Source organism: Ciconia boyciana, chromosome 16 (assembly GCF_034638445.1).
Source record: "Ciconia boyciana chromosome 16, ASM3463844v1, whole genome shotgun sequence".
Taxonomy (NCBI): domain Eukaryota; kingdom Metazoa; phylum Chordata; class Aves; order Ciconiiformes; family Ciconiidae; genus Ciconia; species Ciconia boyciana.
Window position 1 is genome coordinate 4,667,866 of NC_132949.1, and position 15,588 is coordinate 4,683,453.

At 46.2% G+C, this 15,588-nt stretch overlaps 1 protein-coding gene across 2 annotated transcripts in view; it reads right to left on the reverse strand.

Moving 5' to 3' along the window:
- RHBDL3 (rhomboid like 3) overlaps positions 1–15,588 on the reverse strand; it is a 66,206-nt gene that overhangs the window by 39,948 nt on the left and 10,670 nt on the right. The window contains exon 3 of one of the 2 annotated variants that reach the window (XM_072881196.1): positions 1,517–1,600. The exons of the other annotated variant lie outside the window; for it this stretch is intronic. Within the exon in view, the coding sequence (XP_072737297.1) occupies positions 1,517–1,600 (84 nt within the window). The remainder of the gene's footprint in view (positions 1–1,516; positions 1,601–15,588) is intronic. 2 annotated transcript variants of the gene reach the window in all.

Here is a 15,588-nt window from a genome sequence, read left to right on the forward strand (position 1 = left end):
TCCTTTTTGGGTGTGCAGGTTTAGATAGGCCAACGTATCCATTATCCTCCTAGGTCTATCAGTCACCCGTTACATGATCCTGTGCCAAACCTAATTTTCCCAACTGCAAAGCAAAAGATACAGTGACTCACTCTAAAAGGGACAGCGTAAGGCCTTAAATCATAGCCCTTTACTTCATGCTCAGAAAATCTTTCATATTTGTCAGGAACAACCATTTAAAAGCTAATTCAGTGTCCGGAGCTCATGTTTTGCTCACTCATAAATAGACTTCACTGTCACACAAGCTAAAATGAGAGGTCATAGAAATCCAGTAGAAGGTAGGACACAGCCCTCAAAAACAAACACAATGGAAAGGAAAACAAATTTAAATCTAAGACTTGACCCTACTTTGCCTTTTCAACACATCAGGGTAGTCAAACATACAAACTGGCTTTTAAAGTGTTGCTAGAGGAACCATGAGGGGGCCATCTGTGCCTCAACTTGAGACTGGTTCCTCTCCCTTCTTTTTTGATGTTTCTTGCACCAAGCAAACACAACAATATCAATGCAGTTAATTTCAGGCAAAAAAAATGTGAGCATCTTGGAGTCAGAGCACAAGCAGCAATTCATCTGAGAAAAGACATGAGGATTTCTCCCCGCCTCCCCACTCCAATGAAGTAGCAAAGGAATTCCTGAGAAATCTAGGCTGGATCATCAATCCCTCTCAGAGAGGTCCAAAAACATAGGACACAGACTTGGGATCTGGCCGTTAGCAATCAGGTCTCTAGCACATAGTGCATTTTTAAATGATAATTTGTGCTCTTTATGATTCACAGTGGTAACACTGCCGTTGGCTCAGTAGACAGAGTTCCACTTTATAAACTGGGAACTTAAGGCAGAGAGGTGAAGTAATTCACCTAAGGATGCAAGAGGCTTAAAACACTACGATAGTTGAGATGAGCTGCCTGTGCTCCCATCACCTCCATGAATCACTCCTACATTGCCACCTAATAACTGACTACTAAAAACTGGAAATTGCCAAATACTAGAGGGGGGATTTTTAAGGAGGGGTTAAGGCAGAGTAAAGGTCAAAGCACCCCCAGGAAGTACGCTAAGCTTGCTGATATCCACAAGCAACAAGAAAAGATGTCCAAGTATGAGAGTCTCTCCTGGAAGCAGGAGGGAGATGAAGAGATCAATGTGCGTTTGTGCAGGCATATGCACGCACATAGCAGTGGCAGAGGGACTGTAAAGGGTCTCCAAAAAGGCTGCTCTGCCGAAGCCGGCAAGCTTGAACATCGCAACTTCACAGACCAGTTGAGCCCATGAAGAACCATTACTGCAAATAGAAGAGTGTCTTGCTTTTCCATCTGCCAGCCTGGGCACAGGCAGATCATGTTACATATGGCACTGGGGGGGAAGGGAAAGAGAATATGAATAATTCTCAATTCAGTGAAAGGAGCGTGAGCTGTGCAGCTGCTGCAGGGTGAGCAAGCTCTAACAGCACTAGCTATTGCTTTGGGTCAAGAGATCATACCATTTCAGCCTGCTTCCTGACTTGTGCTTCATCCCAGCTGCTTTTGTCTCCCTTTAGTGCCTGCCTGCAGGAACAGCTAGCTCTCTGGAAGAAATCCAAACACAAGGAGGAGAGGTTACATGTGCCTGAGGGAAGTGACAGCACAAGGCAGGTCACTGCTTACTCTTAAAAGCATTCAAGCAGGGTCAACACCTACTAAAAATAAATACATAAATACACACATACACACTATACAGGAGAAGGATTTACTCAGATGGCACAGCCAGGAGCTCAGGCATGTTTGGGGTTCCTTGAATCTGCATCTCTGGGAAACTGGCAGCTATTACAACTGAATCAGGCAGACTTGTGCTGCCAGCAGCTGGGAGCTGACAAGTCATCCTCCTTCCAGGAAGGGCTGCTGTAGCACCCATGCTGCTAGGGACCAAAACTGTCACTCCCTCCCCATCCCACACCCAGCCTGAGAACTCCAGTTCTTTTCTGCTCCCCAAATCTAAGTGTCCCATATCAGACAGCCAAGGCAAAGCCACTACCACAGGCTGGTCAATCTTCTTATGCAAATGAACTCAGAGTAATTGGGACAGTTACAATGAATCCCTGACAATGTTTGCCTTTGTGCGCACCAGTGGTAAATATAGACTGAGCTGCTTTCTAAGGATGGGGGTGAGGGGAGAGCTGTGCTGAGGGACAGGATCTCAGCTTCTCAGAGGGATGATAAGGAAGTAAGCACTGTTTAAATGCAAGGATGCTCTCAGAAGTGTGGAGCTGATGGGCAAGGAAGGAGGCAGATGCTGCAAATAAAAGTCACTGGCTGGAAGTCTCAAAAATATTCAGGAAAGCATAGCCACTGTGGCAGGCCCACGGAACTGTCCCCCTGCATTACAACCTTCATTCCACAGACAGAAAACTTCCACAGCATTCATTCAGCTAAGGATCTCAGCCCACAGGATTCAGACACCCACGAAGAGCTCCCACCAGAGCCAAGACTGGACATAGCACAAACACCCCACCCAGAGCAATTGCTGACAGTCTCCAGGCTCCAAGTACACAGTGGCTGGCTCTGGCTCAGTCACTCCTGCACTGACAGCTTTGCCTCTTGGTTATCTCAGAATGCTTCAGCCCCATGAATCTCATATATATGCTCTACTTTTGTTGTAGCCCTCCAGGGCTCATACAGCAGCCGTGGAAGAAACCTAAACAAAAAGCAATCGCCCCCTGAAATCCTGTCATGCAAACAAGACTCTTCCCACCCATCGCCACAAGGACTGAATGGAGAGGGACTGAACACCCCCCACCCACCCCTGCCTGGTGGTCTTTTTGTCTCATGACCTTCCCCGCACAAACACAACCCCACAACAATCAGACAGGCAACATAATGCGCCAGCGCCAGCTTTCCCAGCCCTTCAAGGCAAGCTGTGGAGGGAAGGGGGGAGAGCTGGGGAGAGCTGAAAGGATTTGGGGATGAAGAATGGATAGGATGGGCAAGGAAATACCAAGCAGTGTTTTAATTTCTACTTGCACAGTCCCACGAGCCAGGATAAAAATAGTTTTAATGAAAGAAACAAAAGAAATGTTATCTTCAGTGGCTTGGGAGATTGAAGATATTCCCCAATGACATGGGAATACCAGCCAGTGGGATTTTCATATGAAAAAACAAAAAAAATCCAACAATGCTTCTAAACCCTGTGAACAACTTTTAACATTCCCTCCAAGAAGCCCACAAAATCAAGCCCTTTGGTGCGAACTCTGCTGGTTTTACTTGGCCATGTTTGAGATTTAAAGTCTGAGATGGATTAGATATAAAAGTTTTCCTTTAAACTGGAAGAAGGGAGAAGACTTTTTTGCAACAGCTTTAGCTGTAGACGGCATCAACACACATGAAAACCCTCCCCAGTGTGATAGCTTCAAAGCACAGAAAGTTTCTTCCAGTCTGTCTTAACTATGGAAAAAGAGAGTCATCACCTGTGCTACTGGCAGCATGGAGTAAATGTGCCTCCAGGCCCTAGACTGTCCTTGCAAGGTAACAGATACCCTTTGGTTACTGCAGGACACATATCACCTTTGGGAAAGGGCAACAAGGGTCTCCAAGGACTTGTTATGAGCAGACCAGGAGACCAACGAGGTAAGGGGAAACTCCTACCTTCTGAAATGCCAAGGGATCCTCCCCTGCTCCCTTGCACATACAGGAAAAAAATACAGACACCACAGGAAAGCAAACCAAATAAAGCAGAAAGAAATATCATCTCCCAGGGCCTGGATTCAGTGAGCTCAGCAGGGCCCTCGGCTATGCTTCAGGGCACTGAAAATACATACTAAGTACCTTTACAAGGAAAGGAGGTCGTGCTTTTGCCGAAAGCTAAGATCTGTGTCCCATGGAATCCTGGCAGCTGAGGCAGTAACAGGAAGCAAAGCTACGGGAAAGCACTTGGGTGATTTACAGACACATTAGCCACCTAGGGAGCATGATACAGTAAGAAATGACATCTCAACTCCTACTGCCAGCACCCCCCACAAGGCTGTTATTGTTATCCACATCCTTGATTAAAGCACTGCGATCGCACAGTGGAAACCACCTGATGAGCCAGGTACGAAATCACCTCCATGGGATGCTGTAGCTGATGTAGAGAGACTGAAAGTCTTGACAAAGGCCACATGTAGCAGCTGGGTGCAGAAGGCCTCTCCCAAACCCAGCATGCAGTGCACTAGGCCACATCTGGCCAGCTGGCCCTGATGAGGGGGCATGGAGCTGCAACTGACTCTTGCCTATGTCCTGACATGAACTGGAGTAACTGGAAGAGCAGCAGCACTGAGCCCGCACACAATTGGCAAACTTCCCACAGCAAGGATACTGTCTCCTGTCAATCCACTCCAGCCTTAATCCTCTGTGGAAAGATCCCATCAGCACCGTGCTAAGAGGCAATCTTTCGAGCCAGACGCTAACAATTAACGATAGCGAAGATGAGGGAGGAAGGGACAGATGGAGAACAGATATAACCAGACTCTGCTCATCACACTGAGCAATGTGGAGGAGCTGGACAGGAGATACACAGGCAAGATTTTTAGCCTTGCTCACCTCTGCAGTAAAGTACTAAACAGAAGCATGCATGGGACAGCAAATATATTGCACCCCCAGAGACAGATGTAAGCCAGTGACAAAGTCAGTAACAGCACTTGTTCTCACTAGAAAGGAAGTAGCTGTGGCCCAACTGTGAAGCTGCTTTGGGCTCTGCAGTATTTCTGTCTCATGTAGGATAGGCACAAACCTCCTGCTGGTTTGAGGATTTGCACCCAGGGTCCATGGAATGAACTGAGTTGAAACTCCAGTTTCCCCTCCACGCTGGGGAAATACCTAGACTGGGTAATAAAATAACTAACTTTATTTTACATTAGTCTTTATTATGGCAATGAAAATTATATGGTTATTTTAATTGACCGGTGTTGCTTGCTCCAGTTCTCACCTCTACAGAGTTTGGAGGCAGCTAAAGTAAAAATTATTTCAGAAACTGCCAGCTGGTGCCACCATAAGAAGCAGGTCTTGGTGAACAGCTTCTCCGTTCACTCTTCTCTTCCCAGGCCTTGTGGACCTGGTCTCAGACAAGCTGAAAGTGAGAATCCCTCCTACACCAAGGAAATGGGATAGTCCAGATAACTTTGATCTGTGGTGAGGGGCTGATGAAGAAGGGTGGAAATTTCTTGAGGTCTTTTTCAGACCTATACATCTTACCATTCCTTTACCTTTGAGCCATACGAGCTGGCTGCTGTGTGTGGAGCTGTATGCTGCAGCCCAGCCCAAGCAAAGGAGGCCAGAGCTCTCTGACAAGGAGCTGGTGGTTCGAGTGGCCTGGCCGAAGTATCCACAGTGCAATGCTGCCTTCCGCAGCCCCAAAGAGTGACTGATACCCAAAGATGCCAAATACCTTCAGCTGCCACTGAATTCACCAACTTGAGATAAGACTCCCAAGAACCCTGGGCACTGACTATTTCCAAGATCAAGCCTCCAGAAGAAAAGCAGCTGGGTTTTGCCCACATACTTGCCTGATGTCCTTCAAGCAAACACAGCAGCTTTTTTACAAGTTGAAAGATGGGCTTATACCATCCCATAGCAAACTGCAAATCCCTGCAATCACAACTAGTTAGCTTCAGAGGCAAGACATCATAACCAAGCACCCCTGCTTGCCTCTAGGGGATTTTTTTTTTCCCCCCCCAAACACCATAGTGTGGGGAAGAAGCGCCGTGAAGGTGCCACCCACACCCCCGGCCACCCCACGCTGGTACTTCACCCTGGTTCTAATGCTGCTGCCCACCCAGCAAATCTGGTTCTTTCGATCGTCTTCTCAGAAACATACCAAGCCATGGTCATTTCCTCAGGCTGCAAAATGGAGACACTGTTCAGTCTAACCCTGGCATACATTCTTATGAGAACAGATCAGTCAGAGATGGATGCAGTATCCAAAGAGCCATACATTATTACAGTAACAATAGACTTTCCACAGCCAAACTCTGCTGTGTTGAAGTCACCAGCATTTAGAGAGGCTGTGGCCAAGGAAGACTCTAGCAAAAAATTTTTTCCCTGACATGAAAGATGCGAGCTGTTAGCAAGGCTTGGATCTAGCACTTCACCTTAGAAAAAATAAACCATAGAAGCCTCAGGGAAAAAGATCATTTGAGCCTGGATATTCCTTTCTCCTTGGCACAACTTTATGGTGTGTATCACAATATTCTCCCTGCATATTTGCTACTGCCTCTTCAGCCCAGGCTTGCATAAGTGATGAAGAGTTGAAGTATTTGTCTCACAGGGCTAAAGGGAAAAGCAAGAAGTGCCAATGTTTTCAGAGTGCAGCCTCTCAATATCTGAGGGATCATCACAACCTCATGTGCTTGAAAAATGAAATTTATCACACAAATGCTCTACCATGGAAGGGGTGCATGTTGTGTGAGCTTCCTTTAATAAAACCCTCAGCAAAAGAAATTGAATAATTCTATGTCTGCATGCTTAAAGAAACACTGTAAAATTAAAATCAGGAGAAGTCCTTACCCTTCTGAAATCAGTAATGAAATTAGCATGGGGCCCAAAGGAAGCAAATGAGGCCCCTTCAGAGGGGCCAGGATTTCATCTTGTGTTTAAAACTCCACAGTGGCAGATCTGTACTTATTTTAATGACTCATCAAATCCTTTTAGTCCTCTACATCCCTCCATGAAAGCCTAATAATAAAAAATTATCTACTAAAACTTGGCTTTTCCTGAAAAATGGTATCTGAACAGATCTCCAAAGACAGATATTTCTGTGGACACAGTGAATTTGGACTGCAATGCTTTGTTTTCAGATATCATTGCATTTCACATTTTCACAGCTTCCTTGGAATAACATTTGATACAGAAAAAGTGTAAGTGATACTCCCAGACAAAAGAATAGCCAACCCTCTGAAACCACAGGGCCTCTCCATTTGTATTGCTTTTGTAACAAATATAGCCTGAGCCACGGAATTCCAAGTAAGAGATCCTGAGGCAACTTAAAAATTCAAGCAAACCATTGCCATGCAACATTAAATGCATTCATTTTTATGAGCATCAAATTCCACCTATTAATGGATCGGTCATCCTCTGCAGCTACCAATTTACATATCCAGCCTGCAAGCTGCTGAAGGGCCAGTGGACACGAAATACATGAATATATTAAATCTCAAAAAGGAAACTAACGTCCATTGTAATTCAACTTAATGATCACATTTTCTTTACCAGCAGCAGCAGAGTCCATGCCTGACAACCACGCACCCCATAAAGGCACCCCAGATGCAATGAAGCACTGAACCTTCTACTTAGAGACCGTAACTGTGATGCACGCAGTGCTCACAACTGCATCACATTCAAGCCCTGTGCAAAGAGGGAATTCCTTGGAGTTACATTTTCACCAAGTCACTAAAACCCATGCTATTGTACATGGACTAAGTTCAAAGGCCTGATCCTCGCTATGGAAGACAGTTTATCTGAACATACATTAAAACCCTGGAACAATTTCTCAGCCCTTTTGCCAAGCCAGGCAGTATTACCAGCTTTAATGCAACAGCACTTTTGATCTTGTAACAGCTAGAGTGGTGCTGGTACATCTATTATTCCTCCTGGAACAGAGCCGTGCTCTGATATTACACCTACAATTCACTCTTTTTGTGCACAGCTATCTAGAAACAGATGTAAGAGAGAGCTTCTCAGCAGCATGTACCCCTTCTATCATCCCAGGGAGGTGAATGACCCTCTCCAGTGCCCAATCCAGGGACAATTACAGCTATGGCAAGGAGAAAGGCTTCTATTTTAAGCTTGTTGAAGAGGTAACTGGGTGCTGCAGGCAGAAGGATGGATGTAGGGGAAAGTCTCCTGTAAACTGGTTCTCTTTTTTCTCAACTGGGCGCCATGCAGGTAGACAGCAGCTTGAGGAATAAGGAGCAATCCCATGATCAAATGGATTCCATACCTTTTTTAGGTCTGTAGCAGCCCGTCCCCCATTGTAACGGGATATGATCACCGATCTCCTTATTCCATGTTCTCACCTGCGAAACTAAATGAACTGATGCTGGAGAATGAGCTTTGAAGTCCATGAAGAGGAAGGGCTATTGCAGTGCTGAATAAGGCCAATTCCCTACAGCCCACAGCCACTGCAGTGATACAAGAAAAACGCTAAGGTGCAGAAGAATCAGGCCCTGAAGGAAACTAAAAAGCTCAGAGAAAAGATTAAAGAAACTGGACATGGAAAGTTAATACTGCTTTGAACGTTTACTGAGTGTTATCAGAAAACCTTCCCAAAAGTGACAGAACTGCAGTTAGCAATCAGGGGCTCTTGGTCTGGCATCCAGGCTGTAAGGTGAGACCCAGACCTTCCAAGAGATCCAACTGCAGGGCTTACTCAGACCCATGTCACAGCCATCAGCTATAGTAATTTTGCAGAAAGGAAGGGCAGGAGCTGCTAGTTGAGCAGTGGGGAAGAAGCAAACACCACTTGTTTATTCACAGGTCTTGCTACTCTTAACTTGTTGCTTGCATCAGATGTCACAGTGATTAAGTACCTGTTTAAGAAAAAAACAGGAACAGCAAAACCACCCCCCTGCAGCTAATCCAATTAAGACACAGAATAAAGTTGTAGAGGTTAATCAGACCTGAGCCATTGGGTCTCTCTCTGCTGCTGCTTAGTGACATATCTGGTGAGCAACACCAGTGAGATGAAGGCCAGGCAGAAACACCAATGATCTAGCTAGCCCCAGTAGATGAGAGCTGCTCCCCTGCTGCATCAAGCAGAAAGGAGAGGAGCACACTGCAGGGCAGTACTGTGGGTGGTCTGCTAGGCTCAGAGCTTGGCTGTCCCACTAAGCCTTATCCGGTGCCAGGATGCTGTGACCAATGGGCTGCGTTAGAGAGTCCTTACAGCAAAGACCACCGTAGACAAAGTGTCTGCACCTTGGTTGACAGCTGGCTGAACATGAGCCGGCAGTGTGCCCAGGTGGGCAAGAAAGCCAATGGCATCCTGGCTTGTATCAGGAATAGCATGGCCAGCGTGCCCCTGTACTCGGCACTGGTAAGGCCGCACCTCGAATACTGTGTTCAGTTTTGGGCCCCTCAGTGCAGGAAGGACATTGAGGTGCTGGAGCGTGTCCAGAGAAGGGCAACAAAGCTGGTGAAGGGTCTGGAGAACAAGCCTTATAAGGAGCAGCTGAGGGAACTGGGGTTGTTTAGTCTGGAGAAAAGGAGGCTGAGGGGAGACCTTATCGCTCCCTACAACGACCTGAAAGGAGGTTGTAGTGAGGCGGGTGTCAGTCTCTTCTCCCAAGTAACAAGTGATAGGACAAGAGGAAATGGCCTCAAGTTGTGCCAGGGAAGGTTTAGACTGGATATTAGGAAAAATTTCTTTACTGAAAGGGTTATCAAGCATTGGAACAGGCTGCCCAGAGAGGTGGTGGAGTCATCATCCCTGAAGGAGTTCAAAAAACATGTAGGTGTGGCATTTCGGGACATTGTTTAGTAGGGATGGAGGTGTTGGGTTGATGGTTGGACTGGATGATCTTAGAGGTCTTTTCCAACCTTACTGATTCTATGATTCTGTGACCAAGGCTATCTCTGCAGGGTGCTGCCAAGTTGGTAACCAGGATGGAAATTTTCTCAGCAAGGAAAAATTCTGCCCATACAACTGCAGGGAGCTTCTCTCACCTTGTGTTTCATTAGCGGCAACTCTGTGCTGACCAAGGCTGCAGCCGGGCAGGTGAGGGCTGTCCCGGCTCAAGGCGCCACCAGCACGGGGACCATTTGGACTGTCACAAAATAGCCACTTCAGCATTGGGAGCCAGAAGAAAGCTGAGCAGGGGTTTGCACTGAAGCAGCTCCACCAGGGCTGCTCCACCAGGTGAAGCAGCTCCACCAGGGACAGACACAGCAGGGTTCAGCGCTGACTAGGGACCGTTTTTCCTGTCACACCCAAGGCATCCAGCCTACTGCCTAGCCTGAAGTCCTGACCTAAAACTACCTTACAAAACTGAGCATGTTGCTTTCCCCAACTCAAGCCTCCCTGTATGGTCAGATCTGCTCTGCCTCTCTCCCTCCTCCTCCCTTTAGGGCAAAAAGAAGCCAGCGGTCTCAGCCCTTGTTGCTTAGACAAGTGTCTGCACCTTGGTAGTACAACTTGCTATCCCCATCATCACAGCCCTGGGTGCAGGACAGTCAGCACAGAAGGATGGACCTGCTCTGGAAAGTGACCTCCCCTTTGACCCATCAGACTGGCCTGGGGCACAGAACAGCCCATACAGTGGGGAGAGGAAGAAACTTTTTCTATACCCATTTCTTCTGGGCAGGGAGAACACTTGGACCAGAAATTAATCTTCTCTCCAGGACAATACATGCCAGCATTTCAAAGAGGACAGATGGAGCAGTGACTCCAGTGGGATGATAGAACTGTAGTGACAGCAAGAAGATGATGAAAGGTGTGTAAACACTGTTCTGCCAGTGATGCTGATCTTTTTGGTTGCCAGAAATGGTGTTTCAGGCAAATGATTCCTAACCCAGTGACCATCATCTCCCCTCCTGGAGGGGAACTGGGTCTCTTGACACCACTCTACCACACTGGACTTTGCTAGACTCCTCTGTTAAATTGTTCCTCCTTCTTGGTAAAGTCTTCAATCCAAGGACAGTGATTGCCACAGTTTTTCAGTTTCTCAAAGGAACTAAGATCCATAGCCCCAAAAAATCAGAACTTTTGCCCTTCCTGTAGGAAGTTTTATCCTTCCTTTAAAGACAAGGAGTTTTATAGCAATCAGCCATGAAACTTGTCAGGAGAAAAACTACATTTTATACTCTGGACTTGAAACACAGAACATTTCAGATTAAAAATAGCTCCCTTTTTCACCGTCTGCTAGATCTGGGAGGGAGGTGAAAATCCACAGGGACTTGATTTGATGCGTGAAAGAGTTCTATAGCAGCAAGTATGCACACACACTTATTTTAGGTCAAATTATAGATCTGCAATACTTAGCTTAGCAGAGAAAACCAAAGCTTGGGATAGACCCATGCTAGCTGGTATTCTGGTAAAGCGCATCCATCAGAAAGAGAGGGGGGAAAACTTTAAAAAAATTTTTTTTTTTAAATCTCATCACACCACAGTTTTCCTGCCTTTTAAGATGGTTTATCTTTCAAATTCCAAATACCTGCTCCTGTATCAGCAATCATGACAAGTATCTTGCCAAGATAGGAGATACTCTGTCTGCATGACCCAGGTGTAGGCACAGACCTGGCCAGCACACAACCTTCCCCCCACAGCAGGTAGCTCCAGATCAGGCTCCCTCATTCCACAGCTGCATAGCAGGGCAGCAAAGGGACCTGGTACAATATTCAACCTTCCTCCCCTCTCTTCTCAACACGGGGAGAGGGCAGGCCATGCACTGCCTGCAGCTTTCTGAGGAACCCCAGCTCAAGCCTGTGCAGCTCAAACATAGCAAACAACTGCATAGCTTACTCCAGAGCACCCTATGTTCTGCAAAAGGGCCAGCTCTGCTCTTTGGGGTGATGAGTTATTGATCAGAAAAGAACAGCAAAGCTGCATCACGTGTCCCAGTGAACACAGGTTCTACACAAAGCTCTGCCGCCAGATAAATTGATAGACCCTAGCAAAGGAGAACAGAAATCAGCAGGCACAGCTTTGACTCTAACAATACAGGCAGTTAGACATCCAGTATTAAGGGCTACTGAGTAATGCAGGAGCAATGGGACAGGAGGAGGGTTACTTTAGCAATCTGATTAAGCGGGAACAACGGCCAGTCATTCCCTCCCTCCCAATCGGTGTAGATTGACAGAGGCTGGATCATCTATACAATGTTGATAAGTGTCTTGTCATTGGCAAGGAACACAATACCGGGGAACAGAATCAGAAACAACCCTTTTCTGATGTCACTGTCACAACCGGCACACACAGAGCATCCTCATCCCAGGAGGCAGGTCCTGAGCAGGGCTGACTGTTTGCCTGCTAACATCAGAAAAACACCTTGGTGTTCCCACTGGGAAAGAGCTCATTCAGCTACACCTCATGGGGAACAGTGAGCAGAGAATTAATTACCTCAGAAAGACTACAGCACTCACACTGCAGAGAGCATCTTTCCTTGAATGAACTGCTTCGGCTCGGGTTGGGTGTGCATAATTCAGGCTGGTTTAGACTACAAGAAACCATCCAATGCAGCTTTGTGTCAAACCTCCACCCACACATCAGCTGCATAATTAATAAGGATGAAAGAGAACATTATCCCAAGCTGGTATTCAGATCCTCAGTGATCAGTAGAGCTTGTTATATTCTGTTTGGCCTTAGAAGTCAGCAAAAGGAACATACTTCACGCATTGTACTGCATGCTTGGTCATTAAATACAGGCTTATAAGCCCATAAAATCACTGCTGCTTGCAAGTGTGGAGTAATTTTTTGCATGAACTAGTTTGTTTTGCAGTACGCCCGAAAGTTAATTAGTTTTCACAGTTTTATTACTCCACATGGTCAAATAACAGCCCGGAGCTTCCAGTCAGCTGGAACTGCATAAGGTCCAGAAAATTCTCACTGCGCTTTTCAGGACTGTTTACTAGGGCCATAAATCAGCAGCTGGCAAATGACTTTCTGCCCCAGCTCTTCTTGGACACCAGTAGCAACCCTAGAAGATCCCATAAATCAATGCAGCAACAGCTCAGGGGCAACAGAGAGAATAACACTAGAAGATGCTGTTTCAGACACATACGACAATTCTTTGGGAGACATTTTGGCTATTACCACCCTAGGAGATGTCATCCAATGCACCTGTCTTGTTGAAGGGGACTGTGCAGCATTTACACTCCAGCCAGCTTCAGTTCTCACATATAACTATGAAGCTATGCTGCTGCTCTCTCCACCACCAAAGCTGTTTCCTGTCACGCCTGACAGGTAGATAAACTGGCCATTGCACTCATTCATAAAAACACACAGCTTTGGCCTCTCCAAATGCTGTAGAAAGCAATGACTGCAGGCAGGAGGCTCCTGCCAGGCGAAGAGCACGCAACCAAGCCAGCACACTACAGCCTCTCGGATACAGACTGACTGAAAAGCATTGCAAGAGCAAAAACCTCTGGTGGGGATGCCCAACACTGGGGAATCCTCTAAAAAAGCCAACGTATGCTCTAGAGGAGACAACACCAGAATATTTAACACGTTGAAGGCACAAGAGCAATCCTGCACACAGACACATAGGCACAAGACATCCCCAAACAGTTCCCAGGACTGGCAAGTCCAAGTGTGATAAAGCAAACATGCAGCTCTACAAAGGTTCTTCAGACACTGTATTTAGGTTGGAAGGAAGTTATTCCTCTGGCCATGGTCTCCAGGCACAGCTCAAAGACCAAAGACAGCAGCAGCAGGAGGACCATCTCCAATGCTTTCCACAGTAGTCTCCCCCAAAGGGGCTGCCTAAATGCATCAATCAATGCAAAATAAACGTTTCTCCAAAACCCAAATGCTATTGTCAGAGGACACATGAAGGAAAAATGTTTGTGCCTTCCCTGCTGATGGGGAGGAGAACAACCCAGAGACATAAACCCAGTGATAACAAGGCTGTGTGCAAAAGCAACTCCTCTATTAGCAACCAAGGGGGAGTAGCTAAGGGAAGAGGCAGCAGTTCAAACGGAAGAAGGAACCACAATAAACATTTCCATTTTCCTCCCCAGTGAAAACAACAAGGCTAAAAAGCAACATCCTTCCACGGAGGCCACTGCCTGCAGTGAGGAAAGATGCTCAAGGCCCACTTCCCATTATTTCTCAGCATGAGGGTAAGTAAACGTGTGAGAGGAGTGGCAGGAAGCCAGCGGAGGGAAACAAGCATTTGGCTCTGTTTCAGCGCCAAGGGGCAGCACTAAAAACCCACTTTGCTCTCCAAATCCCTTAGGGCACACACCGTTCTGTTACACACACTGTTCTGGTACCAGCCCCAGCAAAACATACAGTTGATGTTAGACATATAATGGGTCCAGGACAATCATCACACTTGTTTTCAAGTGCTTTGCTAGACCAAGTCAGAGCACACAGGATCAAGTCCTCCAGTAGTTTTTGCGAAACTTTCAATTTTTCACCTTTTATAATATTGATCCTTTCTCTGCCAAGAGGTAAGCATGGCTACATCTCATTGGCTGTAGGCTGTCATCAACAAGCACTTCCACTACAATTGTACACCACAAACAAGTATGCCACACAAAGCAGGGTCTCCATCATCACTGGTACCTAATTGTGAAGGAACACAAAGAGATGCTTCCTCAGGTAACACTGCCCTGAAGAAGTGCATGAGAACAGAGGTTTGATGGGAGGCACAAACAGCTTTGCCTCCAGCAGCCTCATTTATTTTTGCCTCAGGAAACTCAGGAAACTCCAGAGTATATGCTACTTATAGAGTATGTCAAGTATCAAAGAACATGAAGAACAGTTCCTAGGGGTAAGATTGATCTTGCTTGCTTAGCATCAGTTTCATACATCATTACTCTTCTCACCAGCAACACAGGGTCATTGCAGACAGCTGTTCCTAAGCAACAGGAACATATACTAAAAATACATACATTCTCTGTGTCTTGTTAGTGCTGGGGTTTTAGTTTTAGAGTTGAAGGAATTCAAGGTCCAAGTGAGACTTCTGTGCATTCTCTTCATGATTCCCTGGCACAGAGAACAACTCCATGCTACAGGCATTGATAATTAGTCACTGCTAATTAAGGTAACTTCCAGAGAATCTACAATTCTTTACTGGTTTGTGCTTTCTAAAGAAGGAAGAGAAGTTCCTACTGGGAAGTTCTGGGTTGGTGTCAGAGAAGCTGATGAGAGTGCAACAGCAGCCATTGCACAAGACATCTGACATAACACAGGGACAGCCCAAGGCAGAAGTTAATCTCCAGGCTCCTCTACTCCACACAGCATCCAAAAGAAACACTTTACAGGCTTATAATGAGTTGGATGGTCAGACCTCATGGAGTCCTTTGGATGATCTTCACCCCATACAACAAAAAGTAAAAGCCAACTTTTCCAGCTGAAATTACTGTCAGACAAGTACAATTAGCCAGCTGGAATCCATCCCGGGCAGAGATGATCATGACTGGTCTCAAAAACAAGTATCAGGACAAGTGTGATCACAAACATTAAGGACTTTCACTACATATTTCGCCAAGACATATTGCACCTAGTGATTGAATATCCCCAGCGTCACCACAAGTAGCTGAATCAGGGGGGTTACCACCACTCAGGAGATTAGGACAGGAGAGGGAAAGAAGTGACTGTCCCAAGTGCTACAGCTTGAACAGGCAAACACTGCAAGGTTTGAATCACATAAAAATCCAGGGCATTCAGAGATCTGCTTTCCTCAGCAGCCTGTATGTACAATGGTGCAGGAAAACAGCCCATCACCTGCACCTCATCAACTTTGTCTCATGGTGTGTTGGTACCAAGCTGATTTCAGACCAACACATTGTACAATACCTAGTGAGGAAGCAGAAAGAGATCACAGCTTCCTTGGCTGCTGTCAAACTCAAACATGCCCACTGCTGCATTTAATTTGCAAACATG